The sequence below is a fragment of the Cetorhinus maximus genome, chromosome 10 (genome assembly GCF_964194155.1).
Source record: "Cetorhinus maximus chromosome 10, sCetMax3.hap1.1, whole genome shotgun sequence".
Taxonomy (NCBI): Eukaryota; Metazoa; Chordata; class Chondrichthyes; order Lamniformes; family Cetorhinidae; genus Cetorhinus; species Cetorhinus maximus.
Genome location: NC_135888.1, coordinates 113,917,130 through 113,939,174, shown reverse-complemented (window position 1 = coordinate 113,939,174; position 22,045 = coordinate 113,917,130). Strand labels below are relative to the sequence as shown.

Genomic DNA, 22,045 nt, shown 5'->3' with positions numbered 1-22,045 from the left:
ATGTGTGGGAGCCACTTCATACTGTGAATGTTGTACCAGTTGCAGGACAGTGTGAGTGTCAACCACTTACTGGAGAGGGCTCAGAAGTTGTCACGGGCATGCATGCTCAAAGGGGTTATGCACCCATGCATCCATTGGGATGACAGCCTGTCTGTCTGCAGGAGAAGAATGCTCATAATCACCAGAAGTACAATGTGACTCCAGGAGGTGTCCCTGACATAAGAATCTTCACCCCATTTGAGGAAGAGACCATGGAACTTGCCAGATAGGACCGGGACGGAGTGTCACAGCCATTGAGTGAGGATGCCTCCAGCTTGGTGTCCACAATTGGACATACAGGAGTAACACCTGAAACATTGCTCAAAAAAGGGATTGTGCATAACCATCAGCTAATTCTTTTTGTTCTCCACTGCAGGTACTTGCAGCCAGTCAAGAACAAAAAGAGAAGACAGCTTCCCCCAGCTCCAGCTCCACTTCCGAGCACCATCCCTGAGGTTTCCTCACAACCCTCTAGAAGATGCACCATCATTGCATTCCCCTGCACTCTCCACCAGCACAGATACATTCACCTCAGCTAGAGTATTCTAGAGTAGTCTCAGGATGACAACCTGGCAAGTACATCAGTACACGCCTGCAGCCAATAGAGGATGTGACAGCCCAGGTCTCTGACCCAGCTGGAGACTGGGCCCAGGCTGAGCCCCACACAGATGATGAGCTTCTGGATTCAGCCACAAGAGATATGATGGAGATGCAGAGATAAGAAAGGGAACATTAGGTTGAGATGCCAGAGGCCATGCAATGACTTGGAGTCAGTCTGAGAGCGTGGCTTCCTCCATGGTGTGGCAACCGTCATATTCGGCTTGGTCCAGAGTGCTTAGTGTCTGCCAGATATGCGCTAGGACTTGCACTCCATCACGCTAGGCATGGACACAGTGCATCAATGACTAGGCGAGATGGGGATGAGGTACCCTAATCTCTCTCCAGGTGCCCTTTCTCCTTTAAGGAGTCAGGGAGATATCATTGTGCACCAACAGCTTCATCGCAGGACTCTTCAAGGGTGCTTGACCTCTTCACGTCCCCTCAGCCAGTGATCCAATTGCCTCCAGCAGGTCAGGTTGAAGACCGTACACCTGCACCTGTGCAGGTGACCCTCAGTAGGTCAGGGAGCTCTAGGCTTCGGACAGCAAAGGATGGCAGCCAAGGTCATCTCAGACAATGGAGCATAGCAGTCAACAGGCTTCCTCCACCTGTGCACCAAGGTCTAGATCATTAATATATGTATCAGTAAGAGCAAGAGTCCCTGAGGAACTCCACCACAAACCTTCCTCCAGTCTGAAAAACAAAGAACCACCACTTGCTGCTTCCTGTCATTCAGTCAGTCAATTTTACATGCATGTTGCTACTGTCTCTTCCATTCATGAGCTATAAATTTGCCCACTTCTGTTGTGCGGCAGATTATCAAATGCTTTCTGGGACACTACATCAACAGCATTATCCTCATCAATCTTCTGTTGCAGCATGAAAAAGCTCTAGCAGGAGATTTGCCCTAAACAAATCCATGCTGACTTTCCCTAATTAAACCATATTTGCCCAAGTAACTATTACATTTGCCCAGAATTATTGTTTCTGAAAGCTTCCCCACTACTGAAGTTAAACTGGCCTGTAGTTGCTGGGCTTACCTTCATGCCCTTTTTGAAAAATAGTGTAACATTTGCAATTCCTCCAGTCCCCCGAGTCTATGGAAGACTGGGAAATTATAGCCAATGCCTCTGTACTCCCTATTCTCACTTCTGCATTCCATCCGGTGCTGCTGCCTTATCAACTCTAAATACAGATAGCTTAACCAATACCTGCTCCTCATGAATTTTAAAACTTCAAGTGTCTGAATTACCTCCTCTTTCACCATGAACTGAGCAGCATCTTGCTCCTTGGTAAAGACAGATGCAAAGTATAAATTTAATTATTTACTGAATTTAGACTCACCTTTGGAAAGAGCTGTCACAGAGGCGGACCTGTAGGAGATACATGGAGAGGGGAGAGAATAAATACAGCCCGGGGAGGGTGGTCTACATCACTCACCTTGGGGAAGAGCAGTCAGAGAGGCAGACCTATCAGCTGCTTGGCCTGCACCAAGTTTGAAAGGAAAATGAGAAAAAAAAAAATCAAATTGTGACATCACAGGAAAGAAACAATTTGATTGGTTGGAGAAGCAGCTAGCTATTTGGTATCACAGAATTACTCAGTGCAGAAGAGGTCCTTTGGCCCAACAAGTCTGCACCGACATGTGAGGAACAGAAAGAGTACCAAACAGTTTAAGGTTTATTCTATTCCTAAGGTTTAGAATAAAGTAGGAACTGTACTTTTTGATAAGGTTTATTATGTAGGATTGAAGTTTTAGGTTAAGGCATGGTGGGACAGCTCAGCCAAGAGGAATGCCTGTCCTGTGGCATGTGGGGAGTCGTGGGCACTTCTCGTGACCCAGACGAGCCCATGTGCAGGAAGTGTCACAAGCTTGAGCTCCGCGTTTCAGAGGTTGAGCAGCAGCTAGAGTCACTGAGGTGCATCCGTGAGGCAGAGAACTACGTGGATAGCACATTCAGAGAGGTTGTCGCACCACAAGGTAGGGGCAAGCAAGCAGATAGGGAATGGGTGACCGCCAGGCAATCCAAGAGGAAAAAGCAGGTAGTGCAGGAGTCCCCAGAGGTCCGTTCACTAACCGATTTTCCATTCTGGATATTGGTGAGGGCGATGAAACCTAGGAGGAGTAATTTTTTATTCATTCACGGGATCTGGGCTTCGCTAGCTGGGCCAGCATTTATTGCCCATCCATAATTGCCCTTGAAAAGGTGGTGGTGAGCTGCCTTCTTGAACTGCTGCAGTCCATGGGGTGTAGGTACATCCACAGTGCTGTTAGGGAGGGAGTTCCAGGATTTTGACCCAGCCACAGTGAAAGAACGGTGATATATTTCCAAGTCGGAATGGTGAGTTACTTGGAGGGGAACTTCCAGTTGGTGGTGTTCCCATCTATCTGCTGCCCTTGTCCTTCTAGATGGTAGTGGTTGTGGGTTTGGAAGGTGCTGTTGAAGGAGCCTTGGTGAATTCCTGCAGTGTTGCTTGTAAATGGTACACACTGCTGCTACTGTGCGTCGGTGGAAGAGGGAGTGAATGTTTGTGGTGCCAATCAAGCGGGCTGCTTTGTCCTGGATACTGTCAAGCTTCTTGAGTGTTTTGAGAGCTGCACTCATCCAGGCAAGTGGGGAGTATTCCATCACACTCCTGACTTGTGCCTTGTAGATGGTGGACAGGCTTTGGGGAGTCAGGAGGTGAGTTACTCATCGCACAATTCCTAGCGTCTGGCTAGTAGCCACAGTATTTATATGGCTAGTCCAGTTCAGTTTCTGGTCAATGGTAACCCCCAGGATAGTAGGGGATTCAGTGATGGTAATGCCATTGAACATCAAGGGGTGATGGTTGGATTCTCTCTTGTTGGAGATGGTCATTGCCTGGCACTTGTGTGGCGTGAATGTTACTTGCCACTTGTCAGCCCATGCCTGGATATTGTTCAGGTCTTGCTGCATTTGGACATTGGCTGCTTCAGTACTTGAGGAATTGTGAATGGTGAATATTGTCCAATCATCAGTGAACATCCCCACTTCTGACCTTATGATGGAAGGAAGGTCATTGATGAGTGCAGCAAGTGCCAAGCCCATGGCACCACAGGTGGCCCAGCTGTACAGGAGGAGAGGAAGAAGAGCGGAAGGGCAGTACTGCTAGGGGATTCTTTAGTTAGGGGAGCAGACAGCCATTTCTGCGGCCATCAACGTGACTCCAGGATGATTTGTTGCCTCACTGGTGCTAGGGTCAATGATGTCACAGAACAGCTGCAGGGCATTCTTGTGGGGGAGGGCAAACACTCAGAGACAGTGTCCACATTGGTACTAACGACATAGGTAGGAAGGGGGAAGTGGTCTGGCAATCGGAATTTAGGGAGCTAGGTAGAAAATTAGCAGTAGGACCTCTAAAGTAGTAATCTCCAGATTACTCCCAGTGCCACATGCAAGTGAGTACAGAAATAGGAAGACAAGACAGATGAATGCCTGGTTGGAAAGATGATGCAGGAGGGAGGTCTTTAGATTCCTGGGACACTGGGAATAGCTCTTGCAGAGATGGAACCTGTACAAGCCAGACGGGTTGCATCTGAACAGAGCTGGGACTGAGTTCCTTGCAGGTCGTTTTGCTAGTGCTGTTGGGGAGGGTTTAAACTAACTCAGCAGGGGTGTGGGAACCAGGAAAGAATGTTAGAAAGTAATACGAGGGTGCACGGAATGTTGCGAGAGGCAGATAGCACTAAAATAGAGAATAGTAAGTTACTAGATGGGGTTGGAGTAAGGGAGCAAGTAATGAAGTCTAAATCAGGGTTACACTGCATGTATGTGAATGCACAGAGTATAGTTAATAGAATTGGGGAGTTACAGACACAGATTGCCTTGTGGGATCATGATGTTGTGGCGATAACAGAGACCTGGCTTAAGGACGGACGGATCTGGGTGTTAAATATTCCTGGTTACAAAGTGTTGAGAACGGATAGGAAAGGGACAAAAGGAGGAGGCATAGTGTTTTTGGTTAAGGAGAGTATTGCAGTACGGAGAAAGAGGATGTGTCAGAGAATTCAAGGACAGAATCAATTTGGCTAGAGCTAAGGAATAAGAAGGCTGCAATTACATTGCTTGGTGTAATGTATAGACCACCAGCCGGTGGGAAGTATATAGAGGAAGAAATCTGCAAGGAAATTACAGAGAGGTGTAAACATCATAGTTATAATAGGGGACTTTAATTACCTGTATAAAGGCTGGGATAATGGTAGTGTAAGGGGCAGTGAGGGACAAGCGTTCCTAGATTGTGTTCAGGAGAATTTCCTGAAGCAGTGTGTGTCCAGTCCAACAAGAAAGGATGCACTGCTAGACTTGGTTCTTGGGAATGAGGTGGGCCAAGTAGATCAAGTGACAGTAGGGAAACATTTAGGGAACAGTGATCAGTGTATCATAAGGTTTAGGAATATGGTGGAAAAGGATATTGGACAATCCAGAGTAAGAATAATCAACTGGCACAGAGCGGACTTCAATGGGGTAAGAACAGAATTGGGCCGGATAGGCTGGAACCAAAGGTTAGCAGGAGAAACAGTAACTGAACAATGGACTACCTTCAAAGCAGAGATGGTTTGGGCACAGTCAAGATATGCTCTCTCAAAAGGGAAGGGTAGGACAAACAATTCCGGAGCTCGTTGGGTGACAAAGGAGATAGAAATTAAGTTTAAGAAGAAAAGGTTTGCTTATGACAGGTGTCAGGTAGCAAATATAATTGAGAACCAAGCTGAAAACTGAAGGTTCAGAAGGGATGTGAAAAGTCTAATACAAGAAGAAAAGGAGGATTATTAAAAAAGACTGGCAGCTAACATAAAAGGAAATCACAAAGTATTCTATAAGTATATCAATAGTAAAAGGGTGGTAAAAGGAGGAGTAGGGCTGATTAGGGACCAAAATGGGGATTTACACAGAGGCAAGCGGTATTGCTGAGGTGTTAAATGAATACTTTGCATCTGTCTTTACCTACGAGGTAGATGCTGCCCAGGCTACAGTGACAGAGGAGGAAAGTCAGTCACTAGAAGGGTTTAAAATTGATAAGGAGGCGGTATTGGATAAGCTGTCGGTACTTAGAAGTTGATAAGGCATCGGGATCGGATGAGAGGCATCCACGGATATTAAAGGAAGTGAGAGTGGAAATTGTAGAGGCACTGGCAATAATCTTTCAATGTTCCCTGGATTTGGGGGAGGTGCCAGAGGACTAGAGAATTGCAAACATTGCGCTGTTCAAAAAAAGTTGTAAAGATCTGCCCTGCAATTACAGGCCAGTCAGTTTAACTTTGGTGGTGAGGAAACTTCTAGAAACAATTATTCAGGATAGAATTAATAGTTACACGGAAAAATTTGGATTGATTCGGAAGTCTCAGCACGGATTTGTTAAAGGAAAATAATGTCTAACTAATTTGCTGGAGTTTTTTGAAGAGGTAACAGAGATGGCTGATGAGGGCAAGGCCATTGATGTGGTGTATATGGATTTCCAAAAGGCATTCAATGCAGTGCCACACAACAGACTTGTGAAGAAAGTTATAGGTCATGGAATAAAAGGGGCAGTAGCAATGTGGATACAAATTGGCTGAGGCATAGGAAACAGACAGTAATGGTTAATGGGTATTTTTTGGGCTGGAAGAAGGTTTGTAGTGGAGTTTCCCAGGGACACTTATTAGGACACTTGCTCTTAATGATATATATAAATGATCTAGATCTTGGTGTGCAGGGGACAATTTCAAAGTTTGCAGACAACACAAAACTTAGGAGAATTTTAAACTGTGAGGAGGATGGTGTAGAACTTCAAAAAGACATTGACACATTGGTGGAGTGGGCAGGTAGGTGGCAGATGAAGTTCAATGCGGACAAGTGTGAGGTGATACACTTTGGTACAAAGAATATGGAGAGGCGGTATAAAATAAATAATACTATCCTAAAGGGTGTGCAGGAGCTGAGAGATCTGGGTGTATATGTATACAAGTCATTAAAGGTGGCAGGACAGGTAGAGAGAGCTGTTTCTAAAGCATACAGTATTCTAGGCTTCATTAATAGTGGCATAGAGTACAAGAGCAGGGAGGTTATGATGAACATACATAAATCCCCTTTTTAGTCCCTAATCAGCCTCACTCTTTTTACTAGTCTTTTACTTTTTATATGCCTATTGAAGACTTTTGGATTCCCTTTTATATTAACTGCTTTTCATACTCTCTCTCTTTGCTTCTCTTATTTGCTTTTTCACTTCCCCTCTGAACCTTCTATATTCAGCCTGGTTCACAGTTGTATAGTCCACCTGATATCTGTCATAAGCACACTTATTTTCTTCATCTTAATCTCTATCTCTTTCATCATCCATGGAGCTCTGGATTTGTTCACCCTGCCTTTCCACATCATGGGAATATACTTTGCCTGTGTCTGAACTCTCTCTTCTCTAAAGGAAGCCCACTGTTCAGATGCTGTTTTGCCTGTTAACCTTTGATTCCAATTGATCTTGGCCATGTTCATTCTCACTCCATTGAAGTTGGCTTTCCCCCAGTTAATTATTTTTGGTCTGGATTGCTCCTTGTTCTTTTTCATAACCAACCAAAACCTTATGATACAATGATCACTGTCCTCTAAATGTTCCTCTACTGACACTTGATCCTCTTGGCAAACCTCATTCCCAAGCAGGCCTAGCAGTGCCTCTTTCTTGTTCGACTGAAAACATATTGCTGCAGAAAATCTTCCTTAACGCATTTTGGGACCTCTCACCCCTTTCTGCCCTTTAAACTACCAATATCCCAGTCTGTATATGGATAATTAAAGTCCCTCATTATAACTACTCAATAATTCTTGCAATTTTCTGTAATTTCCTTACAAATTTGTTCCTCTAATCTTTGTTGGTGGCCTATAGACTACACTGAGCAATGTTATTGTACCTTTTCTGTTCCTTAGTTCTAGCCAAATAGATTCTGTCCTTGACCTCTCTGGAACATGCTCGTCCTCCAGCACTGTAATGTTATCCTTAATCAGTACCACCATCCCTCCCTTTCCTATCTTTCCTGAACATCTTGTATCCAGGAATATTTACTACACAAGCCTGTCCTTCTTTCGGTCAGGTACCTGTTATAGCCACAGCATCATATTTCCACGTGACAATCTGCACCTGTAACTCACCAATCTTATTTACCATACTGCACATTCACAGACATGCGCAGTAACCTTAATTTATCACTTCCTCCCTTACTCTGAACCATCTGATAACACTTCATCAGGTGTATGCTTTTTTTCTTGCCCTTCGTTGTCAGGCTGCACTGGCTGGCCAGACAGTTTTTGTGTATTAGAAAGCATAAATGCACAAGGGGGTTGGTGTGAGGGAAGCGGCAGAAGGGCAAAACACAAGATGTGCAATTTCACGCCATCTGCAGCTTTTAATTCATATCAAATTAAGGGATGTGGGTGAAGTGAGATTTCAGAAGGTGGGTAGGGAGGGAACAGCATCCTGGCTGGTTTCAGCAACGTCGATTACAACAGCCACAGTGACTGTCTTCCCAATATTTAAGAGCACCATCTCTGCTAAAGGGCTCAGGAGATGCACCAGTTCTCCATTGTTCTCTTCTGTTATATGCTATCTTAACATGCAAGAGAGATGAAAGAGTGTCAGTGAGTGTGGTGCAATGTGCGCGAGTGGCGTGCCTGTGATAGTTGAATAGCTGGAAATGTGTGCAACCTACGAGATATATATGTGAGGCTTGTAGCAGTAGTATGTCTGTGAGGGTGAGATGGAGCAGATGAATGTCAGGCATGGGTCCTGATTGCTGGAGGTCACTGATTGGTGGGTGATGGTGGTGTGTTGTATTGAGTGGTGTGTAAGCTTAATGGTGCGGTGAGTAAGACCACTTGTGTGAAGTCATTGAACGGTTTCCGACACTGCAGCGAGGTCCTCAGGGCCAAGCAAATTAAACTGACCTCTATGCCTATCTGTACCCATGCTGTTTGCAGGGTATGCCTGGAGAGCTCACTGGCCTCCTGTTGAAATATGATGGCTCTCCTCTTTTTCACCTCTTGGAGTCCAGTGCCGTATTGTTAAGCTGGGAGCCCTCTATCTCTGGTCTGCTGCTCCACTGTTCCTCTTTCTTCCTTGTGAAAATCATTTACAAAGATAATTCAACAGCCTGCTGCAGCCAGAATGCACTTTCCCGGCCCTCTCCTCCAAGTCAGTAATGGCATCTTTGGGATGTTCACTCTGGTGGGTCAGTCCTGGCATTGGCTCCAAGGCCTGATGACATATGCATGTGGCGATTATTTTTCTTGTTGAGATTCAGTGGGCACGGCCTCAGGAAATGAGTTCCGAGGCCCAATCGTTGCATTCAACAGAACCTGCAAAACGGTAGGTAAATAAAACAAACCTGTCTGCTCTCCCAGCTGCACCATTTCCACCCTGCTCTCTAACAGTTCTAAACCCTACTCTAAACCTCCAGCACCCTCCACCACTCTCACACCTCTATTCCCCCACAGCTCCACTACCACCACAGCTCCCTCAGTTCTATGCCTTCACAGCTCTACTCCTCCACATCTCTACACCTCTGCTCTCACAGCTCTATCATGCCCCAAACTCTACAGCTCTCACACCTCCACCCTTCCACAGCTCTACACTCCTGGTCTCGCAGTTCTACCCCAGCCTCTGCTCTCGCAACTCTACCACACCAAAGGTCAACCCCACCCCACAGCTCTCAGCTCCAACACCCACAGCACTACCTGCCCCCATGTTCTCGCAGCTCTACCGTGCCCCAAACCCCCACAGCACTCTCACCTCTACCCCTCCACAGCTCTACCACCATACCAACGCACCACAGCTCTCAGCTCTATCCCCACCCTGCTCTCACAGCTCCAACTCCCACAGCTCACAGCTTTACCCCCACAGCACTACCTGCCCCCTGCTCTCACAGCTCTAACCCCCACACAGCTCACCAACTACCCAGCTCTCACAGCTCTACTGCTCACCCCCACCCCCCTAAAGCTCAGTCACCGTCCATCTCTCACATCCCTACCCCCAACAGCTCTCACAGCTGTACCCTCCACCCCCACCACAGCTCTCAGATTCCCATTCCCCTAACCCCGCTCTCTCAGCCTTCAGGCAGCTGTCGCACATTCTTTTTCCCACCCCACCCCCCAACTCAACCCCTCACCCGATTGCTCTCACTCTGGGGTCATGCCAAATGGGGACAGAGTGTTTGGGAAGCAATGCCTCAAGAGGTGTAGGCTAGATCAAGCAACGTAGGTTAGCTTTGACTTGTGTTAGCCTTGCATGGAGCTGCACCCACTGCTGACCGTGCAGCCAATCTGCAGCACATTTAGTGAAGGTTGCATGCTGCAATCATGGGCATGAGCTTATAGGACAAACCTTTGCATGCTGACTGCATTACCTCAACCAGATACAGGCTCATTGCACATTATGGCCAGAATTTTGCCTTTGATGGGCTGGTAGGCCCGACCAACTCGGCGGTGGGCAGGCAGCCGATTGCCGCTGCCGAAACAGGCTGCGCCGCCATTTTGCATGGCGGGCCAATTAAGGCCCTCCCAGCGGGTTAGCGACTCCTGTGTAGAATGGGAAAATTGCTGCGGAGGCGGGCGTGTTCAGACCGCCGGTTCCAATGGGGAACCGACAGTCTGTATAAAAAGAGTGACCAGGCAGCCTCCTTGAGGCATTGCACCATAGCCAATCACAGAGAGACACAGGCTGCTCTCAGAGCACAGGAGCAGGAGGAGGAGGAGAGGGGCAGGCTGCAGGATAGGTCAGCGGGGGACCACTGTGCCCCTCGCTTCTCAGAGCCTGCCTTGCTGTCCTCCTCCAAGAGGTGTCCAGCCGTCAGGATATTTTGTATCCAGAGGATGGGAAGAGTAGGGCCCCCATGTCACCAGGCAGGTGTGGTAGGAGATGAGGGAGGCAGTAAGCGCCCATGACCATGTGCGGCGCCCAGGAACACAGTGCCGCAAATGATTCAATGATTTGCTGCGCTCTGGACAGGTGAGTACCATGTCAGCCTTGGACATTTTACCCAGCAGGTAGCCTTAGCCTTTGAGACCCCCCCACCAACCCCCACGTCTTAGTGTGGTTACTGCATTGAGCATTTGGCGCACACTGGGTGGGCAAACAGATAGTGACCATGCTTACATCAGCCTTAGTGGTTGAGGAGAAGATGGGTTCTCCCCGCAGCATATGTTGGTCTTTGTGGCATTTGAGTAGTCTGGGGGCAACCTGCAGGGGAGGCAGCTAGACACATACTCAGAACTCCAACACATGTCTTATTAATGGTGATGAGATGGTGGAAGGGGAGCCTCAAGGTGTCGTGGCCAAGAGCCATCTGCTGGCGTCGGCGCTGCACCTAGTTGCGCCTCCTTGCCATGGGCGCTAAGACCGTGTGTTATTCAAAGTGATGGACGCTGAATGTGTCCAAGGTGTCTGTTGCGGGAGGGGGTTGGGAGTAGCCTTATTATCTTCTGGGGACTGATCACCAGTAGTGTGGACAGGAGCCACTGGAGGCCTCAGATGGGCCACTGTGGTTGGGGTGTGGCGTGCGTGTGCAGAGTACATGAGCGATCAGCCCCAATAAATCCTCTGTTCTGCAGGCAAAAACTGAACACAATCTCAGGGAACGCCAGAGGACTGGAGGTGGACATACCATGCTCCACCTCACCACCTACGAGGAGCAGGCCATGGAGCTGGGGAGGATGCAGGCGGCCAGGGCGGTGGCGAGGCTGGGGTCCAGCAGCCAAATATTTGAGGTCCACAGTCCCATCCACTCTGTCTCCCCACGATGCAAAGCACTGATGGCTGTTGCAATTGTTAATGCAGCAACACTGCTCATTCACAGACTGAGACAATCAGACGTGTGGGTCATACACAAAGGTCCCTCGGCCCCTTGAGGATGCGCGTCTCCAGCACCTTCCAAAGTCACCTTATCCCATTTGTGACCACTATCCCCATGGCCTAACATGCCATGGCATTGCTGCTGCACAACCAAAGACATTGTGCATCTTAGGAGGGTTGGTACCTCCACCGCCCTTTCAGCCAGGGCGTCCCACAAAAGGTCCTCAGCACCTCACCTGTCAACTTCATGGCACTCAACTTAAATAAATGCCACCACGTTACTCATCCCTGTGCCAAGGGGAAATGTTGCCTTCTGCCCACCCATTCTATGCCCCTCCTAACGGTATGAAGGTCAATAATGTTACCTGTCAATCTCCTGTGCTCCACGGCAAGTGTTTGCAATGTTTCCTCATCACCGCAACTCTCCAGGCCAGCATGCATCCAGGTCAGGTACCTCTGCACTCTCCCCACTCCTATGGCACATAACATGTCATGTGGCATTCCTGAGGCCATCTGACCAGCCTGTCTGTATGTGCATCTGATGTTTGGGCCTCCTCTTGACTCTTTTCCACCCCACCAATGTTCGTCTCCTTAGGGCCTTGAAGGGCAAGTGACTTGTGAGGCTTGGGGGGAAAAGGATGAAAGGTGTTACTGACTGAGCACTAACTGATGCACTGTCCTCGTCGTTAATTTCAGCATCACCACCGCATGGCCGCGACCAACAAGGCCAGAGCACCCCCCTCCACACCTGGGGGCCAAGATGTGCAACTTGCGGCACATCATTTCAGCCAGCCAGGCACCAGCACAGCCACAAACACTTCGGTGGGGAATGTAACGTCGGTCACAGGGGATAGGGCACTTCACAATCGCTGGAGGAGATGGCAGGGACAGAGAGTGCCGATGGGGCCAGCAGCCAGAGGGCTGCAGGGGACCAGGCACATGCTGAGTCAGGCAGTGATGATATGCTTCTGGAGATGTCGCCAATGCAGCAGCTGCGGGACAAGCGGCAGGATTCGCGGGAGCATCTGGCAAGGTTGCATGAGGGTATGCCTCAGTTGGTCTCTGCAGTGGAGGAGTCCAGGCAGAGTGTAAGTGAAGGCATGAACCTCAGGACAGAGCTTCAGGCTTCCTCCACTGAGAGATTGGCGACTCTCATGGAGAGGGGCTTCGATCGGATTGAGACTCTTCTGATTGGGTTACGCTCTGACCTGCAAGCCCTCACAGCGGTAATGGGCATGGGTGGTCATTCTCGATGTGGGAGATGTTCTGGGCACCAAGTGTCGGCACTCAGTGCCCATGCATCTGCGGTGAGCAGGGAGGTCCAATGTGACCTCACGTCCATGTAGCAGCTGCCTATTGTCGCTGCAAGTTCCTCTCAGGGCGCTCCAGATGAGGGCAGCAGATCCTCCGCCCTTCTGACAGTCACCGTTGCATCCGTTGAGGCTGCGACAACTGGGGAGGTGCCAGTTCTGGAACTGGCCACTCCCTCCCAGGCAGGGCCATCACAGCCTCCATGGGCCAGAGGACGGCCGCCAAGGTCATCGAGGCCAAAAGGACAGCAGAGTCAGCAGGCTGTCTCACAAGCCCTCCAAGCGATGGGGCAGCACCTAGACGTAGCACCCGCAAACGAAAGCATAAGGCATGTTAGGCACTCCATGGGTATGTCACTGGTGATTTTGTGTTGGCCTTAGATTAGGGAACAAATAGTTATGTTTGTAAGAGAGACGTTTCTCTTTGATGTTGGACGGAATAAAGTCCAGTTTTCTGACGATGGCTGAGGGTGTTTCCTTTGTGCTGCATTTGTATGTTTCACAGACATCTCATGAGTGTTTGAGTGGACATTGATGTTTCTGCACTAAGCCCTTAGTTGCAGCTGATGAGGTGGAAGATATGCCACCTAAGTGCCACGTGTGGAAGCGCAAGGCAATGCTGGTCCTGCTGATTGATGTGTATGGAGCTAGCTGAAGGTTCACTGGATTAAATTGCCTTATTAAAATTAAATATCCCTGCCTCCTTGGTGTAGTAGTGGGTTGGCGTACTGCCCCTCATCATTGCCCTGTGCTTCCTCATCCCCTGAGCCACTGCTGGATTCATCATGTGCAGCCTCATCCACTGCGTCAAAGTCTTCATCGTCAACTGCATCCCCCCTTTCCAGAGCAAGATTGTGCAGAGCACAGCATGTTACCACTACCACAGAGACGCGATCTGGGGGGCACTGGATTGTGCCCCCAAGCGGTCCAGGCAACGGAACCACATCTTGAGTAGACCAATGGCTCTCTCCACCACAGCCCTTGTGGTGTCGTGGCTCCTATTGTAGCGCTCCTCAGCTTCTGTTCTTGGACGGTGTAGTAGCATCATGAGCTACCTCCTGAGGGGATAGCCCTTGTCACCCACCAGCCAACCATCCAGCCGAGCCAGAGCACTGAACAGACTCGGCATCTGGGAGTGTCTGAGGATGTAGGCGTCGTGGGAGCTGCCTGGGTACCTTGCACAGACTTGTAGAATCAGCATCCTGTGATCACACACTATCTGCACGTTCATGGAGTGGAAGCCCTTCCTGTTGATGAAGGCACCGGGCTCACCTGCTGGCGCCTTGATGGCCACATGTGTATTGCACCCTGGACACGGGGGAAGCCAGCAATGGCCGTGAAGCCTCTGGCTCGCTGTGCCTGACTGGCCTGGTCGCAGCGGAAGTGGATGAAGGTCAATGCCCTTCTGAACAGAACGTCTGTAACCTGCTTGACACAAGTGTGGACAGCTGATTGGGAGACACCACAAAGATCACCCACTGAGCCCTGGAAGGAGCCAGATGCATAGAAGTGGAGGGCAGCTGTGACCTTCAGAGCCACTGGCATGGGGTGTCCACCCACACAGTTAGGGGAGATCTCAGGGCCAATCATCTGACAGATATAGTTCACAGTCTCCCTTGAGAGACGGAGCCTCCTTCGGCACTGCACCTCAGTTATATTGAGGTAGCTGCTTCGCCGCCTGTATACCCTGGCAGCAGGATAGTGGCGTCTTCTGTGGCCCCTTCCACCTTGGACAAACTCTTGGCCCTGCGCCCCTTGTGCCTCCGCCTGGCCTCCCAAAGGTGGCTCCCCTGGAGGCTGATTGTCCACTCCTGGCCTCCCCCTTATTCTATCCCTCCCTTCCTCCTCAGAGGAGCTGCCTCCAGTGGAGATATCAGAACCCATACCCAGGCTAAATGGAGGCCTCCGAAAAGCTGTAGGCCCAATAAAGATTATTGTCTGCAGACTGGTGAGTTGAAGCTTCAAAGTACACAAGAAGCTCTTGGAAATCGATGTGAACTGGTAACAATCACACAGGCAAGTTTAAAACACTTTCTGCATTAAATACTTCATGAAAAACATGAACAACCCCTCTGAGTCCACATATCCCGCCAGTGCATGAGTTTTGATAAAAAATCACCTACCCGCCTGCCCGTTGGGCCCGTGCGCCGAGCCGAAGTTCACACGGGCCCCTCAACATCCTCATCGGTTGGCAAGTTAAGGGCCTTAATGAGGCCTTTAATTAATGGCGGGCGCACGCCCCGCTGCATTGCGCGCCTCCGACCTAAATATCGCGATGCCTCGCACTGACGTTAGGATGCTCACGTGACGTCAGCACGCGACATTTTAAGCCATGACGTTTGGGCTCCGCCACCTACGCGCCAGCCAGAAAATTCTGCCCTGTGATTCCTGACGCTCACAAGCTGGTCATATCAAATCTTTGGTCCTCGGTCTCCCAGAAATTGGTCCTTTAGAATGTGATTGCAATTAGTAAAAAGTCCAAAAGATAATTACAGTTATCAGAAATATAAGTTGCGAAGAAGGTTAAAAAGGTTGAGGTTTTTTTTTGCTAAAACGGAATTAGATGTAATGTAATTTAAAGTTTTAAGGATGGGAATAACCTAAACTGTTTCAAGCATAGCCTGTGTGGATTAGCACCAAATGAAATATATAGTATTTAGCATCATTGTCTAGTAGAAGTTAGCAGTCTAAAATTGGACCTTTGCATGGGCATTAATAAATTCCTGCATTGGAGGTTATAGCTTATATCAAAATCGGTCAGATAAGTTGCAATTTGTCTCAATTTATATTTTGGCTCACGAAACTGGATCAGGCTTTGATTCCGCTTGGGTCGGAACAGCCACATTTTTCTTGGGTCAAGCTTAATTTTACCAAGCCTCAGAACTGAATGAACTGCCACCACTCACCTTTAGCACTTACACATGAATCATAACTACTTAAGTAACTGGAGAACAATAGCTGCCTATGAAATTGGATCCCAACATGAAAGTGCTTTAGAGAAAAGGACTGGGCAAACGGTTGTTGAGAAAAATAAAGCACCAAGACAGAGGTTCTTAAAGAAACTACTGGAGACCAACATAAAGGTAAGTTTTTTTTAAAACTTACATTTAAAACTCACATTTATGTGGAGCTGATAGGAACGGTGGCCACCATGCTCAATGAAAACTGTTCTGAAGATATGACACAAGGTGGTAGTCAAACTTTATGTGGGGCAGGAGAAGCCAGAAGACTGCCCTGGTCCCTTCATGGGAAGTCTCGATGTCTGCTGCCCTGGATTCCCCTCCACTTTTCAACTCCTGAGACTCTGCCAAAAAGCCTCCCCACCACATACCCTCCAGAAATGATAAACCTCTTTGAAATAAATCTATCGGAGGGGTGTTGAAGGCTTCTGGTCGCAAAATACTCAGCTAAGTGAAAGAAGTTGATTGATAGCATTTTGTAATGAATAGCATGATATGATCACCACATTTATGCAAACAAGCAATTGGGAATTTTATTTCAGCCGCAAAATCTCATACAAATGAACATGATAGGCAAATAACTATATTCTGTCAAACTGGTTGGATTTACCCAAGAATGGGGGACAAAACAGTACTTTAATCACCAAATGTTTAATTACAGAAGACTGTAAAGTATAAAGTGCTCCATTATCCTTTATACTCTGAGCACTACTCCTGACACTTAAATTACCACAGCCATTGCAGAGATTCATAAAATATTCTAAAGTAACAAAGTCTGGTTATTAACCAGAATGTTAAAAAGTAATAGACGATGCTTATTTCAAGTTTGATGTTAACTTTCAATATGCTTGAAATCTGATTGGTTGCTGACTGTATACTCAAGATTGATTAAGGATTCTGCAGTACGAGTAAGGATAGCTTCACACAGCAACTGCGCAGAACACTACTATGATCAGAAAAATGAAATCATCCTTGCATGCATACAACTATCAATCATTTAAATGAGCAGACAGCATAAAGTTTGCATGCTACCTCCATCGGAAGCAATTGGTGCAGATTAATTTTGCATCTTGATCCCCTCGCACATTTTCGGGTTCTACTGAAATTCGTGGTCAAGAATTTTTTTTGGTTGCTGAAATATCAAATCAAACCTAGCAAATGCCTGGCATTATTTATATCGTACTTAGTCCAAACATTTTGATCTCTTTAAAACTGGAATTGTTTCAAAATGTAAAATGCAATCATCGCTGCTGTGCAATATTAAAAACAAATTGTTCTAAATCTTATAGGTGCTGTGAAAACTTTACCATTGGCTAATAACATTTACTTTAGATCTACTTTTGTGGAGAAATGACAGCTACAGTGCTGTAGCTAGTTGGTGATCAACATTCTGTCATTAATAAGTGATGTCCACATTGCAGAGATAATGGTGGTGATACAACTATTATGTGTATGAAGAAACAATCTACACTTGATAGTTCAGAGGATCTATTGCAAATATATATGACTTCATTTTAATTTTGCTTATGAAGACAGTGTAGTACAATTTATGCTATGAATAATTTTATATTGTGCTTGAAATGTTAAGTATAAAATTGTACTATATAAGGATATCTTCTAGAAACAAAATCAATGACATTTTTATTATGGCAGATAAGATGAAGACTAAGTGGGTAATTTACAAGTGATGAGTTATCATGGCTTTGCCTTTTTATAATCAACAAGATGTGAACTCACTTACCGAGACTATCTCCTCTGATTCAGGCACTCCCATCATTGCTGACAATGCTGCTGCTCTTGCTGCTTTCCTTAGGGTTTTTTGAGCCTGAAGATTTGTGAAGTAGTTTACTGCTGCAAATTCAATCAGTGCAGAAAAGACAAAAGCGAAACATACAGCTATGAACCAATCCATAGCAGTAGCATAGGACACTTTTGGTAGTGAGTGGCGTGCGCTGATACTTAGTGTAGTCATGGTTAAAACTGTAGTGATACCTTCAGCAATTTAAAAAGAAAAATAGTTAATTAACTTAGCATTGTTGGTATTTGGCATTGATAGCAAAGATGGCCAATACTTTTTTTTTAAAACTTGATTTTCTTTTATCCCATATGACATAATCAGGCATGATAAACATTACTTCTGATCGAGAAGACATGGAGGTAAACTATTCCTTAAATATTCACCAAGTGTGTTTACTTCCAGTCATTAATGAAAGATCACAGACCTAAATCATTTCATCACAGGTTTGTCAAATTATGTTCCATCTTGTGACATGGGCCCTTGCCCACTAGAAATTAGAGTATGACTGGCCAAACTTAATGCATTCAGTACTGTCACTGTCTGCAAAGGGAGAATGTTACCATACCATTCTGGACTAGTTTCAAACTTAAGTCCCAGAAATTCTTAATTCAGTTTATCACCACTTCCAATGTATTTGAATTTTAGAGTTTTACAGCATCTCTAGAAAATGTCAAAGGGGGCAAATAGTACATGGAAAGCACACGTTTAAATCAGAAAAATGTAAAACATTATTACTTATTCTTTAAGTTTGCTATTTTTTAAAACTACACATAATACATTGACAAACTCAAAAAAATGGCAAAAACACAATACAACATGAGGAAACAGAGCTAATACTTCAGCTAAGTCACCAAACAATGATGTACAAATGGACACAGTAAAGGTTTCCATACCCGCCACAGTACGAGCAGGGACAGATTCTTTGTTTATCCAGAACACAATTTGAGACAAAACTACAGTCATGATGCATGGGATGTAAATCTGAGTGAGATAATAGCCTAGTTTTCTTTGTAGGTAAAAATAGACTACTTGTACAGCGTATTCACCTGAAATGGATAAATGGTGATGGTAAATAAACAAAGACTGTACAATGAATACAGTAAGAAGGTGTTGTAAATGAAGGCATACCGAATACTGTTCTAGCAGGAACAGACTCCTTATTAATCCAGAAAGACACTTGAGAGAGAATTACTGTCATGATGCAAGGAATGTAAGTCTGAATCATAAAGTATCCCATCTTCCTTTTTAAGTGAAAATACACTGTCATCACTATGTATTCACCTGTTCAAAGACAAATGTGAACATTTCTGTGACATTACATATTTTTGTTCCCTTCATCTGGTTGACATGCTGTATATTGAATAATGCATAAAGGTTGCAGCATGAAAAGATAATTAGCAAATGCTGATGATCTAAATTACTGTTACATCTCATCCTTACAGGAAAACTATGTATAATCTATTACATACTTACAGATGGAATTCTGTTGTTAGAATGTATATGTCTTTAATTTGTGTCAGTGTTTTTAGAATTACCATTAATTATAACTGTCATAGGGCGGAGGCAACTTTAATGCCTTTCGATAAGTCTCCCCTGTATCTGCCATATCTCTTCTGAGTTAAGTTGTTGCTGTATTGAATTACAGGGGTGTTAAAGAAATCAAATCCATGGAATTCTTTAATTAGAAACTATAAGATATTGTAGCACTGAGTTAATAACATCAAAGTTTACCTCCGAGTCTTGAAATGAAGGCAAAAAAATAAAGGAATTAAAACTTAGAATTATTGTTTAAATTACATGTGCTCTTTCAGCTGTCATTTTTAAAAGTATATCACAATTGTATGCTTTTACTTGACACTCAGATGAAAATTTTAATTGAACTTCATGATTCAGTGTCAATGTTCTAATATCATCTACTTTGAATCAAGATGGTTCAATTAATTATATTTCTCATGCCCACCGCTTAGTAGTGATGGAAAATAGCATTCACATTGGCTGGAAATTTGGGTGCCATGGTGGGGGTGCGGGGAGGAACAATATGACGAGAAGGCCAAAAATCGGTTTCACGCCATTCAATGGTGTCTGCCATGGCAGAATGCCAATCCTACAGGAGGCTGGCGTGAACCTGCTTTGTATCCCACTAATCATATGCAAAGTAAAGCCCGACTGGAATCGTGCACCCACGTCAGATTTATCATTACGGCAGCATAAAAACACATCGGCTCAGAACACGCCTGGACCAGTGTGTCGTGCAGAAGTCAGGACTTACCGTCAGGACCTTGCTTAGATCGCAGACATCAGAGGAGCAGAAGTTGTTGGAGCCCTACAGCTACTGGATGCTGGAGGAACACATGCATCACATGCTGGGTGGGTTAGTTGGGAAGTCTCCTTTGACCTCTTGGGAACATCATGGTATGGGCCATGGGCTGCTAGAGGTGATTAGCGAGGAGGGGGTGGGGGGGAGCGTGCGGGGAGAGAAAGGTCCAGCTGTGAATAGGAGAGGAAGGTGTATTGGGTGTGGGGGAGGGGCTGGGGGAGGGGAGGATTGTGTAACATGGGAGAATTCAGCAATTAGGGAGATAGGTGGAGGGGAGGAGGAAGGTGTAAGGGAAAGAAGAGTTCGATGGGGGCGGGGAGAGGAGGGAGTAGGTGTCTGGGTGGAGGAGGGAATAAGGGGTGGGGTATGTCCAGGTGAATGTGCAAGGGGGGGATCTGTGGAGTCAATGACTGCCTCCTAGAGAGTGAACTGAGGGTGGGCATGTTGGGAGGGAATGGCAAGTTTGAGAGGGGGCAGAGGGAGCCGGAAGGGTGGGAGGATGAGGGTGCTTCAGTAGTGGTAGAAGGTATGGTGAGGGTGGTTGGTGGGGGCTCGGAGGCAGACACAGGCCCTGGGAGTGGTAAGGAGAGGGTTGGGAAGGTCAATGTGGATGGGGGCGGATTTCTCAAGGAGGTAGGGAACGTGCACGTTCACCAGGACATCCTGGAAAGCCAAGGGTTCGGGTAGGTAGGTGACGGTGGGGATGTGGAAATTGATGCTGGGGTGGGGGCGCGGAGGGGCGCATCCACAGTGATAGGGGAATAGGGGAAAGGGCATGGGTGACTGGGGGAGTTGAGTAAAAATCTGACTACAACCATCGTTGTCGAAATCAAAAAAAAGTGAGCAGAGCCTCAAGTTGGACAGGCACAGGTGCTGCTTGGGAGTGCCAAACAGTGGGTGGGCAGAGATGCAGGTCAGCTCAGATGGACAACTGAAATAGAACCCCAGCAGGTAGCATCGAAAATGATCAGGACAGTGAGATGAGCCTGATGGATGAAGGCTCCCCGTGCGTGGGAGTGTGCTTGCACAAGGCTCCGAAAGGCCCTGCCACACACACACTTCTCCATGCAGAATCACTTGTGGGCTGGCTCCGTGCAGCTGACCTGCTAAGTGGGGGATGAGGGAGCAGGAGGGGCAAGTGCAGCGGGGGGACTCGTGAAGCCTGTCAATGAAACTAAAAGCCAGCATTACACATTATTGTGACAAAATGTGTACATCCGTGCAACCACTTATCTGAATTTTCTGACTTTTCTAGGCCTACCACCTCTCCTAGGTGCTGCCTTGACATCCACAACAGGGGTGGAAACAGGTTGTGCAACGGCTGGCCCAGTTGTCTTTGGTGTGTGTCCTCTGGAGATCCAGGGCCTCGAGGGCCCCGGCTTGCTTTGGCTGTCCTCCAGTGGGCCACCTGCTCCCTCTGTGGTGACAGGACGAAGTTGACGGGGTCACAGGCAAAAGGGGACTCAGAGGGAGAGGGCAGCCTCTGAGGTTCCTGAGTGGATGAACCAGCGCTGTCAAGCTGCCAATCCTCCTCCCTTTGGGTGCCCGAGGGCCCTGGCCTGACTCATTGAGGGGACGGTGCCCCTTGGGGGACGTCGATGTGCCCAGTTTCTCTCTCGCGTTATCACTCCAGGAACTCACTGATGGCTCCTGTGATGGAGTGCAGGTCTACGTACATCTCCACATTCTGCTGGACCAGGGTCTCCAAGGCATCCACCATCCTTGCAATGGAGACCGCCATAAGCATACATGTGGGCACCACTTCAGAGATCAGGTGGACCCACTCCTCCGACTCGTGCGCCACTCTGTTGAAGCCTTCCAACAGCTCTGCGTGATAATCCCCCACCTTCTGCTGACTTTCCACAATGAGCTGGAAGGCTGAATCCAGAGACTCGTCATCTGACCGGGCCTCATAGATGCCTCTTGCTTAGCAGTCCTCGAGTGCTGGGGAGTTTGGCTGAACCTGTTTCCTCCTGCTGCGATATGTGTCTGTGTGGTGACCAGATTGTGAACCCACTACACTGCACTACATTTAGGTCCCACCGAGGTGTGTGTCTCTGCATTGGTGGAGGGTGTGGGTAAGCACTGTGACGGGTCTTCAAGACTGGTTATTTCCAGCTCTTCAATGGAGGAGGTGTCCTCTTGGCTGGAGGGGAGGGCCTGGATGGTGTTGAGGGGCTGGTTGGCT

At 47.2% G+C, this 22,045-nt stretch overlaps 1 protein-coding gene across 1 annotated transcript in view; it reads right to left on the bottom strand.

Moving 5' to 3' along the window:
• Nucleotides 1–22,045, bottom strand: part of LOC144685287 (gamma-aminobutyric acid receptor subunit alpha-6-like) — a 44,295-nt gene that overhangs the window by 3,410 nt on the left and 18,840 nt on the right. The window contains exons 7-8 of the mRNA XM_078549706.1: nt 18,669–18,821; nt 17,484–17,734 (exon numbers count right to left, since the gene is read on the bottom strand). Of these exons, the coding sequence (XP_078405832.1) occupies nt 17,484–17,734; nt 18,669–18,821 (404 nt within the window). The remainder of the gene's footprint in view (nt 1–17,483; nt 17,735–18,668; nt 18,822–22,045) is intronic.